Raw genomic sequence first — 17,820 nt, 5'->3', positions numbered from 1 at the left:
CCCCTGAAATTCCTTCAGACATTTTATTATAAAATACACTATATGAGTACAGATTGTTCTTATATGATTCCTTAAAATAAGGTGAAATTGTTCGCCTGGGGAGAAGGATAAGTTACAGAAGACATAGAAGGTGATTAGTAAAAAACAAGAGACCAGATGATAAGAGAATTTTCAAAACAATGTTTCATCTATTGTGTCACTGATAATCTCACACAAAGTCTATAAAGTTAGTACAGGAACTGGTGCATTTGGACTGATCTTCCAAAATGCACTGGCAGCAGCTAAACTGGGCATCTCATCAACATCTAGTATGGATTGATGCAGAGTGAAGCTCCCCCTGCTGACCTGCAATAGCTTGATTGACAACATGGAATCCATTTCATTCTTAAAATTCATTGGCAATTAAAAAAAAAAAATTCCAGTTTATTAGATGTCACATGGACTAAAGTAAATAATGTTTATGGTAAAAATCCGTTTTTGGAATTAGGCCATGTTTTTTCTATATTGAACACTCCCAACTTAACTTTTATCAAAGCAGTTAATCTTAAGAGGGTGCAACAAATCTTGCCCTAAGCATTAGACAGTTTACCGTGGCAATGGCAGCTGGTGTGATAACGACACTAGGCTGGGTAACTGCACAAGCCAGCACTGTTTCACGTTTTAATGGGGTAGAGGTCACAAGAACAGCACTGGAACCTGTGAGAAAGAAAACAAGATATAGCATTGTTATATATGAAGATATAGCCTATTTTATGCAACATCCCAAAGGGCTTCAGTACAACACTCTGAACACTAGCCTATTTTCACACCATTTTTTATTATAAAACCAAAGGCCTGCTTGTAAATCCAAATAACAAACTCTTTGTGGGGTGTTTGTTTTTGTTTGCTCTTTGTTTTACTCTAAGATCAGAGGTGAGAGTAAACAAAACGTAAGCAGTCATATTCATTGTGTCGCTCCCTTCAATCAAATGCTAAAACATTGCCATAGAGTTGAGAACTTATCAAAAGCAAAATAAATACCAGGACATGCAAAGTACTCAAAACGTGATTGAAGTGAATTGAAGACACTGAAGAATGGGGATGAGAAAATATCCGCCATGATTAAATGGCGGAGCAGACTCGATGGGACGAGTGGCCTAATTGTGCTCCCGTCCCATGGTCTAAGACTGCAAAAAATTGAAGACATTTTTTGTAATACCCATGTAAATTTTCCAGATCATAAATAATTGGAAGAATGTATTGTGTATTAGAATAAAGTGAACAGGCGCCGGAATGTGGCGACGAGGGGCTTTTCACAGTAACTTCATTGAAGCCTACTTATGACAGTAAGCGATTTTCATTTCATTTTCATAATAATAATCTTTATTATTGTCACAAGTAGGCTTACATTAACATTGCAACGAAGTTACTGTGTAAATCCCCTAGTCACCACACTCCGGCGCCGGATCGGGTACACTGAGGGAGAATTCAAAATATCCAATTCACCTAACAAGCATGTCTTTCGAGACTTATGGGAGGGAACCGGAGCACCCAAAGGAAACCCACACAGACACGGGGAGAACGTGCAGACTCTGCACGGACAGTGACCCAAGCCGGGAATTGAACCTGGGACCCTGGCGCTGTGAAGTAACACTGCTAACCACTGTGCTACTGTGCTGCCACCAAATAGAATCCCTACAGTGCAGAAGGAAGCCATTTGGCCCCTCGGGTCTACACCGAGCCTCCAAAAGAGCACCCTATCGAGGCCCAATTCCCCGTCCCACCTCCGTAGTCCCACTTAACCTTTGGACACTTAGGGGCAATTTACCATGGCCAATCCACCTAACACGCACATTAGACTAAACAATTCTTAAATATATATTTAGTTCGATTGGCCTAGAATCCATAGAATAATTTAAAATAAAATCAGTTTTCTTCCATGTCCATGCACAACTGCAGATAGAAGTGCATTCTGTTATGGGCCAGGGTTTAGAGAACCCCAAAGTGTATCATGAAGCTCACCTGACCTACAATTTTTAATAGATTGTGGTATGGGGAGCACACGGCCCACTCTACAGGTGTGGTCCAGCAGAAATGGAAAAGATTTTTTTTAAAGCAAAATAATGTTTATTCTATGAACTCAAGTTAACTTTTTTAGAATATACAGTGAACATCTTAGCAACCATCAATTCAAATACAAACCCCAAAGAATACAACACTAAGTAATCCTTAATAACTTCACAAACAACATCCAGAAGACAAAATAAACACCTTTTAACAGAAGCACATCAGGTTAAAGTCACTGAGAACACTTATAATTCTGAATTCACCAAATGATCAAGAGATAGTCTTTTCATGGAAAAGAGATCAGTACACCTGCTTTGTCTGGCTTCAGCTCCAACACTGAAAACGAAACTAAAACACACCTTGCAGCAAACAGCCTAAAACGAAAGTAAAAAGCAGACAGACAGCCCAGCTCCACCCACACTCTGACATCACTGCAGTAATAAACACCCATTTCTTAAAGGTACTCTTACTACAGATACTTATATACACACCCATTTATAAACACCCATTTCTTAAAGGTACTCTCACATGACAAATTCCTTTAGTTGAAGTCTACAATCAAACTAAACCTTTGCAATTGCTGTTTGGGATTTGTACAAAGAAAAGGGATATAGATGGGTTAAGCGAGTAGGTAAAAGATTTGGCAGCATAGGTAAAGATTTGGCGTATAATGTGGCAAAACGCGAGCTTGTTCACTTTGGCAAGAAGAATAAAAAAGCAGAATATGAATTAATTAATTGCTCCTCCTTCCACAAACATTTAACCCTCCACCACCGACGAACAGTGGCAGCCATGTGTACCATCTACAAGATGCACTGCAGTAACTCACCAAGGTTCCTTAGACAGCATCTTCCAAACCCATGACCACTACCATCTAAAAGGACAAGAGCAGCAGATACCTGGGAACCCCAACACCTGGAGGTTCCCCTCCATGTCACTCACCACCCTGACTTGGAAATATATCGCTGTTCGTTCACTGTCGCTGGGGCCAAATCCTGGAACTCCCTCCCTAACAGCACAGCGGATGTACTTACACCTTAAGGACTGCAGCAGTTCAAGAAGGCAACTCACAACCAATTAAGGATGGGCAATAAATGCTGGCCTAACCAGCGATGCCCACATCCCGTAAATGAATTTTTTAAAAAGGTGACAAATTGCAGAATGTGCATGAACTACAGAAAGCTAGCATGCAGGTACAGCAAATGACTGGGAAGACAAATGGAATATTGGCCTTTATTGCAAATGGACTGGAGTATAACAGTAGGGAAGCCTCTCTACAGTTTTACAGGGCCTTTACATGCTCCTTGAAGGCGAGAAGAATGAGAGGTGATCTTATTGAAACAAAAAAGATTCCGAAGAGACTTGACACGGTGATTGCATGGATGATGTTGTCCCTTGTGGGAGAGTTTATGACTAGGTGGCACAGTTTAAAAATAAAAAAGGTCTCTGTTTTAACCTGCCCGAATCCTATTGGCTGGGGACAATTGGTTATCCCATGTTCTGTGAATATAGTCACGGCTGGATTAGGCAGATTTTTGATTGACAAGATGGTCCAAGGCTTTGGAGAACAAGCTGGAAAGTAGTGTTACGGCCATAATCGGATCAGATATGATCTTTGTGATTGGCAGAGCAAACTCAATGGGTTGAGTGGCTTACTCCTGCTATTTCTTATCCTCCTATAATCTCAACCTCATGCACAAACTTCTTTGACATATTTCCAAAATGTCCTTTCTGCCAGTTCATCACATTGCATGGCATTTCATTACTATAGCTTCGAGAAAGGATTAATGCTCATCGACTTTATTCTCCCCTATTATGCATGCAAACTGCAGAAATTCAATAAATAAATGGTATTGGCTTTCCATAAGACTTTAAGACATAGGAGCAGAATTAGGCCACTAGGCCCATCGAGTCTGCTCCGCCATTCAATCATTTCTTTTTTAAATTTAGAGTACCCAATTCATTTTTCCAATTTAGGGGCAATTTAGCATGGCCAATCCACCCACCCTGCACATCTTTGGGTTGTGGGGGCGAAACCCACGCAAACACGGGGAGAATATGCAAATTCCACACGGATAGTGACCCAGAGCCGGGATCGAACCTGGGACCTCAGCGCCGTGAGGCAGCAATGCTACCTACTGTGCCACCGTGCTGCCTTCCGTCATTCAATTATGGCTGATATTTTTTTCATCCCCATTCTCCTGCCTTCTCCCCATATTGATCAAGAACCCATCTCTCTCTGTCTTAAAGACACTCAGAAATTTGGCCTCCACTGCCCTCTGAGGCTAAAAGTTCCACAGATTCACCACCCTCTGGCTGAAGAAATTCCTCTTCATCTGTTTTAAATGATTGTCCCTTTAGTCTGAGAATGTGTCCTCTGCTTCTAGTTTTTTCTACAAGTGGAAACATCCTCTCCACGTCCACTCTATCCAGGCCACGCAATATCCTGTAAGATTCAATAAGATCCCCCCCCCATCCTTCTAAACTCCGACGAGTACAGATCCAGAGTCCTCAATCGTTCCTCATACGACAAGCGCTTCATTCCAGGGATCATTCTTGTGAACCTCCTCTGGACTCTTTTTAAGGCCAGCACATCCTTCCTTAGAGACGGGGCCCAAAACAGCTCACAATACTCCAAATGGGGTCTGACCAGAGCCTTATACTGCCTCAGAAGTACATCCCTGGTCTTGTATTCTAGCCCTCCCGACATGAATGCTAACATTGCATTTGCCTTCCTAACTGCCAACTGAACCTGCACGCTAACCTGAAGAGAATCGGGAACAAGGACTCCCAAGTCCCTTTGTGCTTCTGATTTCCGAAGCATCTTCCCATTTAGAAAATAGTCTATGACTCCATTTCTCCTTCCAAAGTGCATAACCTCACACTTTTCCACACTGTATTCCATCTGCCACTTCTTTGCCCACTCTCCTAGCCTGTCCAAGTCCTTCTGCAACTCACCTGGTTCCTCAATACTACCTGCCCCTCTGCAGATCTTTGTATCATCTGAAAACTTAACAACAGTGCCTTCAGTTCCTTCCTCCAGATCATTAATGTATATTGTGAAATGTTGTGGTCCCAGCACCGACCCAAGGTACACCACTACTCACTGGCTGCCATCCTGAAAAAGACCCCTTTATCCCCCACTCTCTGCCTTCTGCCAGTCAGCCAATCCTCTATTCATGGCAGGAACTTACCCTTAACACCATGGGCTTTTAACTTATTTAACAGTCTCCTATGCGGCATCTTGTCATAGGCCTTCTGGAAATCTAAATAAATCACGTCCACTGGTTCTCCTTCATCTAACTTCCTTGTTACTTCTCAAAGAACTCCAACAGACTTGTCAGACATGACCTCCCCTTGGCGAAGCCGTGCTAACTCAGTCCTATTTTATCATGCACTTCCAAGTACTCATCTCATCTTTAATAATGGACTCTAAAATCTTACCAATGACCGAAGTCAGGCTAACCGGCCTATGTCCCGCCTTCTGCCTCCCTCCCTTCTTAAACAGCGGTGTTACATTAACCATTTTCCAGTTCTCTGGGACCCTTCCTGCCTCCAGTGATTCCTGAAAGATCATCACCAATGCCTCCACAATCTCCTGAGCTATCTCTTTTAGAGCCCTGGGGTGTAGTCCATCCGGTCCAGGTGACGTATCCACCTTCAGACATTTCAGGTCCCACATGGGAGACTTAGAAAGAAGGCAAATGCACATGGGATACTGGGTAATTTGATAAGGTGGTTTCAAAATTGGCTTAGTTGTAGCAGACAGAGGGCAATGACAGACGGCTGCTTTAGTGGTGGAAGCCAGTGTCTTGCGGCATATTACATTGATCTGTGCTGGGTCCCCTATTGTTTGTCATTCATATAAACGACATAGATGATTATGTGGGCGGTCGGATCAGTAAGTTTGCGGATGACACAAAGATTGGCCGGGTGGTTAACAGTGAGGTTGAGTGTCTTGGGTTACAGGAAGGTATAAAGCAGGATGGTCAAATGGGCAGAGAAGTGCCAGATGGAATTAGTGTGAGGTGATACACTTTGGATGGAGTAATTTGACAAGGAAGTATTCAATTAATGGCATGACACTGGGAAGCTCTGAGGAACAAGGGACCTTTGTCCACAGATGGCTGCAGGCGGAAGGGCAGGTTAATAGGGTAGTGAAAAAGGCATATAGGACACTTGCCTTTATCAATCGAGGCATAGATTACAAAAGCAGGGAGGTCATGTTGAAGTTGGATAGAACTTTGATTTGGCCACAACTGGAGTACTGTGTGCAGTTCCGGTTGCCACATTATAGAACATAGAAAAATACAGCACAGAACAGGCCCTTCGGCCCACAATGTTGTGCCGAACCTTTGTCCTAGATTTTTTTTTTAATAAATATTTCATTGAAAATTTTTGGTCAACCATCACAGTACATTGTGTATCCTTTACACAATAATATAACAGTATAAATAACAATGACCTGTTTTATAAACAAAGAATAAATAATATATAACAAAAACGAAAACTAAAACTAAATGGCAACTGCCTTGTCTCAGATAAACACTCTCCAAAAATATGATTTAACAGTCCAATATACAATTATTTATAGCAACGACCTATACATATTATACATATATATTAATAACCCTGAGACTCCTTCTGGTTCCTCCCGCCCCCCCCCCCCCCCCCCCACCCTGGGCTGCTGCTGCTGCCTTCTTCTTTTCCATTCCCTCTATCTTTCTGTGAGGTATTCGACGAACGGTTGCCACCGCCTGGTGAACCCTTGAGCCGATCCCCTTAGGACGAACTTAATCCGTTCCAGCTTTATAAACCCTGCCATGTCATTTACCCAGGTCTCCACCCCCGGGGGCTTGGCTTCCTTCCACATCAACAGTATCCTGCGCCGGGCTACTAGAGATGCAAAGGCCAAAACATCGGCCTCTCTCGCCTCCTGCACTCCCGGCTCTTGTGCAACCCCAAATATAGCCAACCCCCAGCTTGGTTCGACCTGGACCCCCGCTACTTTCGAAAGCACCTTTGTCACCCCCACCCAGAACCCCTGTAGTGCCGGACATGACCAGAACATGTGGGTGTGATTCGCTGGGCTTCTCGAGCATCTCGCACACCTATCCTCTACCCCAAAAATGTTACTGAGCCGTGCTCCAGTCATATGCGCCCTGTGTAACACCTTAAATTGAATCAGGCTTAGCCTGGCACACGAGGACAATGAGTTTACCCTACTTAGGGCATCCGCCCACAGCCCCTCCTCCCCCAGCTCGTCTTCCCATTTCCCTTTCAGCTCATCTACCATAATCTCCCCCTCGTCCCTCATTTCCCTATATATATCTGACACCTTACCGTCCCCCACCCATGTCTTTGAGATTACTCTGTCCTGCACCTCCTGCGTCGGGAGCTGCGGGAATTCCCTCACCTGCTGCCTCGCAAAAGCCCTCAGTTGCATATACCGGAATGCATTCCCTTGGGGCAACCCATATTTCTCGGTCAGCACTCCCAGACTTGCGAACTTCCCATCCACAAACAGATCTTTCATTGCGTTACTCCTGCTCTTTGCCATATTCCAAATCCCCCATCCATTCTCGTCGGGGCAAACCTATAGTTATTTCTTATCGGGGACCCCACCAAGGCTCCCGTCTTTCCCCTATGCAGTCTCCACTGTCCCCAAATTTTCAAAGTCGCCACCACCACCGGGCTTGTGGTGTATTTCTTCGGTGAGAACGGCAATGGGGCCGTCACCATAGCTTGTAGGCTAGTCCCCCTACAGGACGCCCTCTCCAATCTCTTCCACGCCGCTCCCTCCTCTTCTCCCATCCACTTACTCACCATTGAGATATTGGCGGCCCAGTAGTACTCACTTAGGCTCGGTAGTGCCAGCCCCCCCCTATCCCTACTACGCTGTAAGAATCCCTTCCTCACTCTCGGGGTCTTCCCGGCCCACACAAAACTCATGATACTCTTTTCGATCCTTTTGAAAAAAGCCTTCGTGATCACCACCGGGAGGCACTGAAACACAAAGAGGAATCACGGGAGGACTACCATTTTAACCGCCTGCACCCTCCCTGCCAGTGACAGGGATACCATGTCCCTTCTCTTGAAGTCCTCCTCCATTTGTTCCACCAATCGCGTTAAATTTAACCTATGCAATGTACCCCAATTCTTGGCTATCTGGATCCCCAAGTAACGAAAGTCCCTTGTTACCTTCCTCAGCGGAAAGTCCTCTATTTCTCTGCTCTGCTCCCCTGGATGCACCACAAACAACTCACTTTTCCCCATGTTCAGTTTATATCCTGAGAATTCTCCAAACTCCCGAAGTGTCCGCATTATCTCTGACATCCCCTCCGCCGGGTCCGCTACATATAACAACAAATCATCCGCATACAGAGATACCCGGTGTTCTTCTCCTCCTCTAAGTACTCCCCTCCACTTCTTGGAACCCCTCAATGCTATTGCCAGGGGCTCAATCGCGAGTGCAAACAGCAATGGGGACAGAGGGCATCCCTGCCTTGTCCCTCTATGGAGCCGAAAGTATGCAGATCCCCGTCCATTCGTGACCACACTCGCCACTGGGGCCCTATACAGCAGCTGCACCCATCCAACATACTCATCTCCAAAACCAAATCTCCTCAGCACCTCCCACAAATAATCCCACTCCACTCTATCAAATGCTTTCTCGGCATCCATCGCCACCACTATCTCCGCTTCCCCCTCTGGTGGGGGCATCATCATTACCCCTAGCAGCCTCCGTATATTCGTATTCAGCTGTCTCCCCTTCACAAACCCAGTTTGGTCCTCATGGACCACCCTCGGGACACAATCCTCTATCCTCATTGCCATTACCTTGGCCAGAATCTTAGCGTCCACATTTAGGAGGGAAATAGGTCTATAGGACCCGCATTGCAGCGGGTCCTTTTCCTTCTTTAGGAGAAGCGATATCGTTGCCTCAGACATAGTCGGGGGCAGCTGTCCCCTTTCCTTTGCCTCATTAAAGGTCCTCATCAGTAGCGGGGCGAGCAAGTCCACATATTTCCTGTAAAATTCAACTGGGAATCCATCCGGTCCCGGAGCCTTCCCCGCCTGCATGCTCCTAATTCCTTTCACTGCTTCCTCTATTTCAATCTGTGCTCCCAGTCCCACCCTTTCCTGCTCCTCCACCTTGGGAAATTCCAGCCGGTCCAGAAAGCCCATCATTCTCTCCCTCCCATCCGGGGGTTGAGCTTTGTATAATTTTTTATAAAATGCCTTGAACACTCCATTCACTCTCTCCGCTCCCCGCTCCATCTCTCCTTCCTCATCCCTCACTCCCCCTATTTCCCTCGCTGCTCCCCTTTTCCTCAATTGGTGGGCCAGCAACCTGCTCGCCTTCTCCCCATATTCGTACTGTACACCCTGTGCCTTCCTCCACTGTGCCTCTGCAGTACCCGTTGTCAGCAAGTCAAATTCTACGTGTAGCCTTTGCCTTTCCCTGTACAGTCCCTCCTCCGGTGCCTCCGCATAGTGCCTGTCCACCCTCAGAAGTTCTTGCAGCAACCGCTCCCGTTCCCTACTCTCCTGCTTTCCTTTATGTGCCCTTATTGATATCAGCTCCCCTCTAACCACTGCCTTCAGCGCCTCCCAAACCGGTCCCACCTGGACCTCCCCATTATCATTGAGTTCCAAGTACTTTTCAATGCACCCCCTCACCCTTAGACACACACCCTCATCTGCCATTAGTCCCATGTCCATTCTCCAGGGTGGGCGCCCTTCTGTTTCCTCCCCTATCTCCAAGTCCACCCAATGTGGAGCGTGATCCGAAATGGCTATTGCCGTATACTCCGTTCCCTTCACCTTCGGGATCAACGCCCTTCCCAAAACAAAAAAGTCTATTCGCGAATAGACTTTGTGGACATAGGAGAAAAACGAAAACTCCTTACTCCTAGGTCTGCTAAATCTCCACGGGTCTACTCCTCCCATCTGCTCCATAAAATCTTTAAGCACCTTGGCTGCTGCCGGCCTCCTTCCAGTCCTGGACCTCGACCTGTCCAGCCCTGGTTCCAACACCGTATTGAAATCTCCCCCCATTACCAACTTTCCCACCTCTAGGTCCGGGATGCGTCCCAGCATACGCCTCATAAAATTGGCATCATCCCAGTTCGGGGCATATACATTTACCAAAACCACCGTCTCCCCCTGTAGTTTGCCACTCACCATCACGTATCTGCCCCCGCTATCCGCCACTATAGTCTTTGCCTCAAACATTACCCGCTTCCCCACTAATATAGTCACCCCCCTGTTTTACGCATCTAGCCCCGAATGGAACACCTGCCCCACCCAACCTTTGCGTAGTCTCACCTGGTCTATCAGTTTCAAGTGCGTTTCCTGTAACATAACCACGTCTACCTTAAGTTTCTTAAGGTGTGCGAGTACCCGTGCCCTCTTTATCGGCCCGTTCAGCCCTCTCACGTTCCACGTGATCAGCCGGGTTGGGGGGCTTTTTACCCCCCCTTGTCGATTAGCCATCCCCTTTTTCCAGCTCCTCACCCGGTTCCCACGCAGCTGTGCCCCCCCCCCAGGCGGTGCCCCCCCGCCCATCCCACCCCATACCAGCTCCCCCCCTCCCCAGCAGCAGCAGCCCAATAATTCCCCCTCCCACCCCCCCCGCTAGATCCCCCACTAGCGTAGTTACACCCCCCATGTTGCTCCCAGAAGTCAGCAAACTCTGGCCGACCTCGGCTTCCCCCCGTGACCTCGGATCGCACCGTGCGACGCCCCCTCCTTCCTGCTTCCCTATTCCCGCCATGATTAACATAGCGCGGGAACCGAGCCCGCGCTTCCCCCTTGGCCCCGCCCCCAATGGCCAACGCCCCATCTCCTCCACCTCCTTGCCTCCCCCCACCACCTCCTGTGGAAGAGAGAAAAGTTACCACATTGCAGGATTAATAACATAAAACTCCTCTTTCCCCCCTTTTTACCCCCATACTCGCCCCACCACTTTGTTTCAAACGTTCTTTTTTTAATAACCCGCTCATTCCAATTTTTCTTCCACGATAAAAGTCCACGCCTCATCCGCCGTCTCAAAGTAGTGGTGCCTCCCTTGATATGTGACCCACAGTCTTGCCGGTTGCAGCATTCCGAATTTTATCTTCTTTGTGTGAAGCACCGCCTTGGCCCGATTAAAGCTCGCCCTCCTTCTCGCCACCTCCGCACTCCAGTCTTGGTATACGCGGATCACCGCGTTCTCCCACTTACTGCTCCGAGTTTTCTTTGCCCATCTAAGGACCTTAAAACGGAGGAATCTCACCACTATGGCTCTAGGAATTTCTCCTGCTCTCGGTCCTCGCGCCATCACTCGGTATGCTCCCTCCACCTCCAGCGGACCCGCCGGGGCCTCCGCTCCCATTAACGAGTGCAGCATCGTGCTCACATATGCCCCGACGTCTGCTCCCTCCGCACCTTTAGGAAGACCAAGAATCCTTAGGTTGTTCCTCCTCGCGTTGTTCTCCAGTGCCTCCAGCCCTTCCACACATCGTTTATGGTGTGCCTCGTGCATCTCCGTCTTCACCACCAGGCCCTGTATGTCGTCCTCATTCTCGGCAGCCTTTGCCTTCACGACCCGAAGCTCCCGCTCCTGGGTCTTTTGCTCCTCCTTTAGCCCTTCGATCGCCTGTAATATCGGGGCCAACAGCTCCTTCTTCATTTCCTTTTTGAGTTCTTCCACGCAGCGTTTCAAAAACTCGTGTTGTTCAGGGCCCCATATTAAACTGCCACCTTCTGACGCCATCTTGGTTTTTGCTTGCCTTCCTTGCTGCTGCTCTAAAGGATCCACCGCAATCCGGCCACCTTCCTCTCCTTTTTTCATCCGTATCCAGGGGGGATTCCCTTCTGGTTCACCGCACAGTACTTTTAGCCGTTAAAATTGCCGTTGGGGCTCTTATTAAGAGCCCAAAAGTCCGTTCCACCGGGAGCTGCCGAAACGTGCGACTCAGCTGGTCATCGCCGCACCCGGAAGTCCTTGTCCTAGATTAATCATAGATTATCATAGAATTTACAGTGCAGAAGGAGGCCATTCGGCCCATTGAGTCTGCACCGGCTCTTGGAAAGAGCACCCTACCCAAGGTCAACACCTCTAAGGGCAATTTTGGACACTAAGGACAATTTATCATGGCCAATCCACCTAACCTGCACATCTTTGGACTGTGGGAGGAAACCGGAGCAACCGGAGGAAACCCACGCACACACAGGGAGGATGTGCAGACTCCGCACAGACAGTGACCCAAGCCGGAATCGAACTTGGGGCCCTGGAGCTGTGAAGCAATTGTGCTATCCACAATGCTACCGTGCTGCCCTTAAGAACAAATTAATCTACACTATATCATTCTACTGTAATCCATGTACCTATCCAATAGCTGCTTGAAGGTCCCTAATGTTTCCGACTCAACTACTTCCACAGGCAGTGCATTCCATGCCCCCACTACTCTCTGGGTAAAGAACCTACCTCTGACATCCCCCCTCTATCTTCCACCATTCACCTTCAATTTATGTCCCCTTGTAATGGTTTGTTCCACCCGGGGAAAATGTCTCTGACTGTCTACTCTATCTATTCCCCTGATCATCTTTATAAACCTCTATCAAATCGCCCCTCATCCTTCTCCGATCTAATGAGAAAAGGCCTAGCACCCTCAACCTTTCCTCGTAAGACCTACTCTCCATTCCAGGCAACATCCTGGTAAATCTCCTTTGCACCTTTTCCAAAGCTTCCACATCCTTCCTAAAATGAGGCGACCAGAACTGTACACAGTACTCCAAATGTGGCCTTACCAAAGTTTTGTACAGCTGCATCATCACCTCACGGCTCTGAAATCCCTCTGTTAATGAACGCTAGCACACCATAGGCCTTCTTCACAGCTCTATCCACTTGAGTGGCAACTTTCAAAGATGTATGAACATAGACCCCAAGATCTCTCTGCTCCTCCACATTGCCAAGAACTCTACCGTTAACCCTGTATTCCGCATTCATATTTGTCCTTCCAAAATGGACAACCTCACACTTTTCAGGGTTAAACTCCATCTGCCCTTCTCAGCCCAGCTCTGCATCCTATCTATGTCTCTTTGCAGCCGACAACAGCCCTTCTCACTATCCACAACTCCACCAATCTTCGTATCGTCTGCAAATTTACTAACCCATCATTCAACTCCCTCATCAAAATCATTAATGAAAATCACAAACAGCAGAGGACCCAGAACTGATCCCTGCGGTACGCCACTGGTAACTGGGATCCAGGCTGAATATTTGCCATCCACCACCACTCTCTGACTTCTATCGGTTAGCCAGTTCGTTATCCAACTGGCCAAATTTCCCACTATCCCATGCCTCCTTACTTTCTGCATAAGCCTACCATGGGGAACCTTATCAAATGCCTTACTAAAATCCATGTACACTACATCCACTGCTTTACCTTCATCCACATGCTTGGTCACCTCCTCAACGAATTCAATAAGACTTGTAAGGCAAGACCTACCCCTCACAAATCCGTGCTGACTATTCCTAATCAAGCAGTGTCTTTCCAGATGCTCAGAAATCCTATCCTTCAGTACCCTTTCCATTACTTTGCCTACCACCGAAGTAAGACTAACTGGCCTGTAATTCCCAGGGTTATCCCTAGTCCCTTTTTTGAACAGGGGCACGACATTCGCCACTCTCCAATCCCCTGGTACCACCTCTGTTCACAGTGAGGACAAAAAGATCATTGCCAACGGCTCTGCAATTTCATCTCTTGCTTCCCATAGAATCCTTGGATATATCCAGTCAGGCCCGGGGGATTTGTCTGTCCTCAAGTTTTTCAAAATGCCCAACACATCTTCCTTCCTAACAAGTATTTCCTCGAGCTTGTTAGGTGTTTCACACGGTCCTCTCCACCAATATGGCCCCTCTCATTTGTAAATACAGAAGAAAAGTACTCGTTCAAGACCTCTCCTATCTCTTCAGACTGAATACACAATCCCACGCTACTGTCCTTGATCGGACCTACCCTCGCTCTAGTCATTCTCATATTTCTTACCTATGTGTAAAAGGCCTTGGGGGATTTTCCTTGATCCTACCCGCCAAAGATTTTTCATGCCCTCTCTTAGCACTCCTAATCCCTTTCTTCAGTTCCCTCCTGGCTATCTTGTATCCCTCCAGCGCCCTGTCTGAACCTTGTTTCCTCAGCCTTACATAAGTCTCCTTTTTCCTCTTAACAAGACATTCAACCTCTCTTGTCAACCATGGTTCCCTCACTCGACCATCTCTTCCCAGCCTGACAGGGACATACATATCAAGGACACGTAGTACCTGTTCCTTGAACAAGTTCCACATTTCACTTGTGTCCTTCCCTGACAGCCTATGTTCCCAACTTATGCACTTCAATTCTTGTCTGACAACATCGTATTTACCCTTCCCCCAATTGTAAACCTTGCCCTGTTGCACGCACCTATCCCTCTTCATTACTAAAGTGAAAGTCACAGAATTGTGGTCACTATCTCCAAAATGCTCCCCCACTAACAAATCTATCACTTGCCCTGGTTCATTACCAAGTACCAAATCCAATATTGCCTCCCCTCTGGTCGGACAATCTACATACTGTGTTAGAAAGGTTTCCTGGACACACTGCACAAACACCACCCCATCCAAACTATTTGATCTAAAGAGTTTCCACTCAATGTTTGGGAAGTTAAAGTCACCCATGACTACTACCCTGTGACTTCTGCACCTTTCCAAAATCTGTTTCCCAATCTGTTCCTCCACATCTCTGCTACTATTGGGGGGGGCCTATAAAAAACTCCTAACAAGGTGACTGCTCCTTTCCTATTTCTGACTTCAACCCATACTACCTCAGTAGACAGATATTCCTCGAACTGCCTTTCTGCAGCTGTTATACTATCTCTAATTAACAATGCAACCCCCCCACCTCTTTTACCACCCTCCCTAATCTTATTGAAACATCTATAACCAGGGACCTCCAACAACCATTTCTGCCCCTCTTCTATCCACGTTTCCGTGACGCCCATCACATCGTAGTCCCAAGTACCGATCCATGCCTTACGTTCACCCACCTTATTCCTGATGCTTCTTGCGTTGAAGTATACACACTTCAACCCATCTCCGTGCCTGCAAGTACTCTCCTTTGTCAGTGTTCCCTTCACCACTGCCTCACTACACGCTTTGGCGTCCTGAATATCGGCTAGCTTAGTTGCTGGACTACAAATCCGGTTCCCATTCCCCTGCCAAATTAATTTAAACCCTCCTGAAGAGTACTAGAAAACCTCCCTCCCAGGATATTGGTGCCCCTCTGGTTCAGATGCAACCCGTCCTGCTTGTACAGGTCCCACCTTCCCCAGAATGCGCTCCAATTATCTAAATACCTGAAGCCCTCCCTCCTACACCATTCCTGCAGCCACGTGTTCAGCTGCACTCTCTCCCTATTCCTAGCCTCGCTATCACGTGGCACCGGCAACAAACCAGAGATGACAACTCTGTCTGTCCTGGCTTTTAACTTCCAGCCTAACTCCCTAAACTTGTTTATTACCTCCACACTCCTTTTCCTACCTACGTCGTTGGTATCAATGTGCACCACGACTTCTGGCTGCTCCCCCTCCCCCTTAAGGATCCTGAAGATACAATCCGAGACATCCCTGGCCCTGGCACCCGGGAGGCAACATACCTTCCGGGAGTCTCGCTCGCGACCACAGAATCTCCTATCTATTCCCCTAACCATTGAATCTCCTACTACTATTGCTTTTCTATTCTCCCCCCTTCCCTTCTGAGCCCCAGAGCCAGACTCAGTGCCAGAGACCTGGCCACTAGGGCCTTCCCCCGGTAGGTCATCCCCCCCCCCCCCCCCCAAACAGCATCCAAAACGGTATACTTGTTTTGAAGGGGAACGGCCACGAGGGATCCCTGCACTGTCTGCCTGTTTGTTTTCTTACCCCTGACTGTAACCCAGCTACTCTTGTCCTGTACCTTGGGTGTGGTTACCTCCCTGTAACTCTTCTCTATCACCCCCTCTGGCTCCCGGATGATCCGTAGTTCATCCCGCTTCAGTTCCCTAACACGGTCTTAAAGGAGCTGGAGTTGGGTGCACTTCCCGCAGGTATAGTCAGCGGGGACACCGGTGGTATCCCTCACCACATCCTACAGGAGGAGCATGCAACTGGCCTAGCCTCCATCCCGTCTTACCTTACGGAATATAGCTGCCCTGTGGACCAACTGGACCTCCGCCCTCCGACTCTGCTCCCAGTCAGCTGCACCCTCTGTAAACTCCTGGCTCCCTTCTCGCTCTTTGCGGAAATGTAGGAAACAAAATGAAAGGAGCGCCTTACTCCCTCCTCACCTAAGTCCCTCAGTCACCAAACTCTCACTATAGCACTCAAATGCACCAAATTCAGCACTCAGTGCAAAAAAAAAATAGGAAGGATGTGATTGCACTGGAGTGGGTGCAGAAGAGACTCACCAGGGCATTGTCTGGGATGGAACATTTAAGTTATGAAAAGATGTTGGAGTAGAGAAGACTGAGGGCGACCTGTTCAAGGTGTACAAGATTATAGGGGGCAAAGGCGATAGGGAGCAGCTGTTCCCCTTAGTAGAAGGGTCAGTCACAAGAGGACACAAGTTCAGGGTAGGATGTGAGTAAAAGCTTTTTTTACCCAGAATGTGGTGACGGTCTGGAATGCACTGCCTGGGAGGGTCGCAGAGGCGGGTTGCCTCACATCTTTTAAAAAGTACTTGGATGAGCACTTGGCACAATGTAACATTCAAGGCTATGGATCAAGTGCTGGCAAATGGTAGGCTGTTTAGCACAGGGCTAAATCGCTGGCTTTGAAAGCAGGCCAGCAGCACGGTTCAATTCCCGTAACAGCCTCCCCGAACAGGCGCCGGAATGTGGCGACTAGGGGCTTTTCACAGTAACTTCATTTGAAGCCTACTTGTGACAATAAGCGATTTTCATTTTCATATGGGATCATGTAGGTAGGCCAGGTGTTTTTCATGTGTTGGTGCAGACACGGAGGGGCCAAAGCGCCTCTTCTGCACGGAGTATTTCTGTGATTTTGTGATTGCATAAACTGCTAACAAAAGGAACTCAATTAACAGGCCATAACCATATAGCAGACTCCCATTATTGCACAAAGATATTATCCAACCATCAGTTACCCAGGAGTAAAGAATTGGTTAGGCCTCAGCTGGAGTAGTGATCAATTCAGGACACCACACTTTAGAAAGGATGTCAAGACTTGCAGAGGGTGCAGAATAGAGTTACAAGAATGGTGCAAGAGAGGATGGACTTCAGTTAGGGCAAGAGACTGGAGAAATTGGGGTTGTTTTCCATGGAGCATAAAAGATTAAGAGGAAGTTTGACAAGAGGTGTTCAAAATCATGATGAGTTTTGATAGAGTAATTAAGGAAGAACTGGGTCAGTAAGCAGAGGGCACAGATTTAAGCTGAGTGGCAAAATAACCAGAGGCAGCATGGGGAGGGAGATAGAGAACCTAGTGGAATAGTGTAACGACAACAATCTCTTCCTCAATATCAGCAAAACTAAAGAGCTGGTCATTGGCTTCAGGAAGCAAAGTAACGGACACACCCCTGTCTGCATCAACGGGCCGACATGGAGATGGTTGACAGCTTCAAATTCCTAGGTGTACACATCACTAACAATCTGTCCTGGTTCCCCCCATGTCGACTCTACAACCAAGAATGCACAACAGCGCCTATACTTTCTCAGGAAATGAAGGAAATTTGGCAGGTCCACATTCACCAGT

The 17,820-nt window shown here is 47.4% G+C and overlaps 1 protein-coding gene across 2 annotated transcripts in view; it reads right to left on the bottom strand.

The window, feature by feature from the left end:
- The window catches only part of mlxip (MLX interacting protein), a 165,564-nt gene that overhangs the window by 38,771 nt on the left and 108,973 nt on the right, over positions 1-17,820 (bottom strand). For both annotated transcript variants that reach the window (XM_072495325.1, XM_072495315.1), the window contains exon 10: positions 590-696. In XM_072495325.1, the coding sequence (XP_072351426.1) occupies positions 590-696 (107 nt within the window). The remainder of the gene's footprint in view (positions 1-589; positions 697-17,820) is intronic.

Source organism: Scyliorhinus torazame, chromosome 1 (genome assembly GCF_047496885.1).
Source record: "Scyliorhinus torazame isolate Kashiwa2021f chromosome 1, sScyTor2.1, whole genome shotgun sequence".
NCBI lineage: Eukaryota > Metazoa > Chordata > Chondrichthyes > Carcharhiniformes > Scyliorhinidae > Scyliorhinus > Scyliorhinus torazame.
Note: the sequence above shows the minus strand (reverse complement) of the source record. Positions and strands in the feature narration are given on the sequence as shown.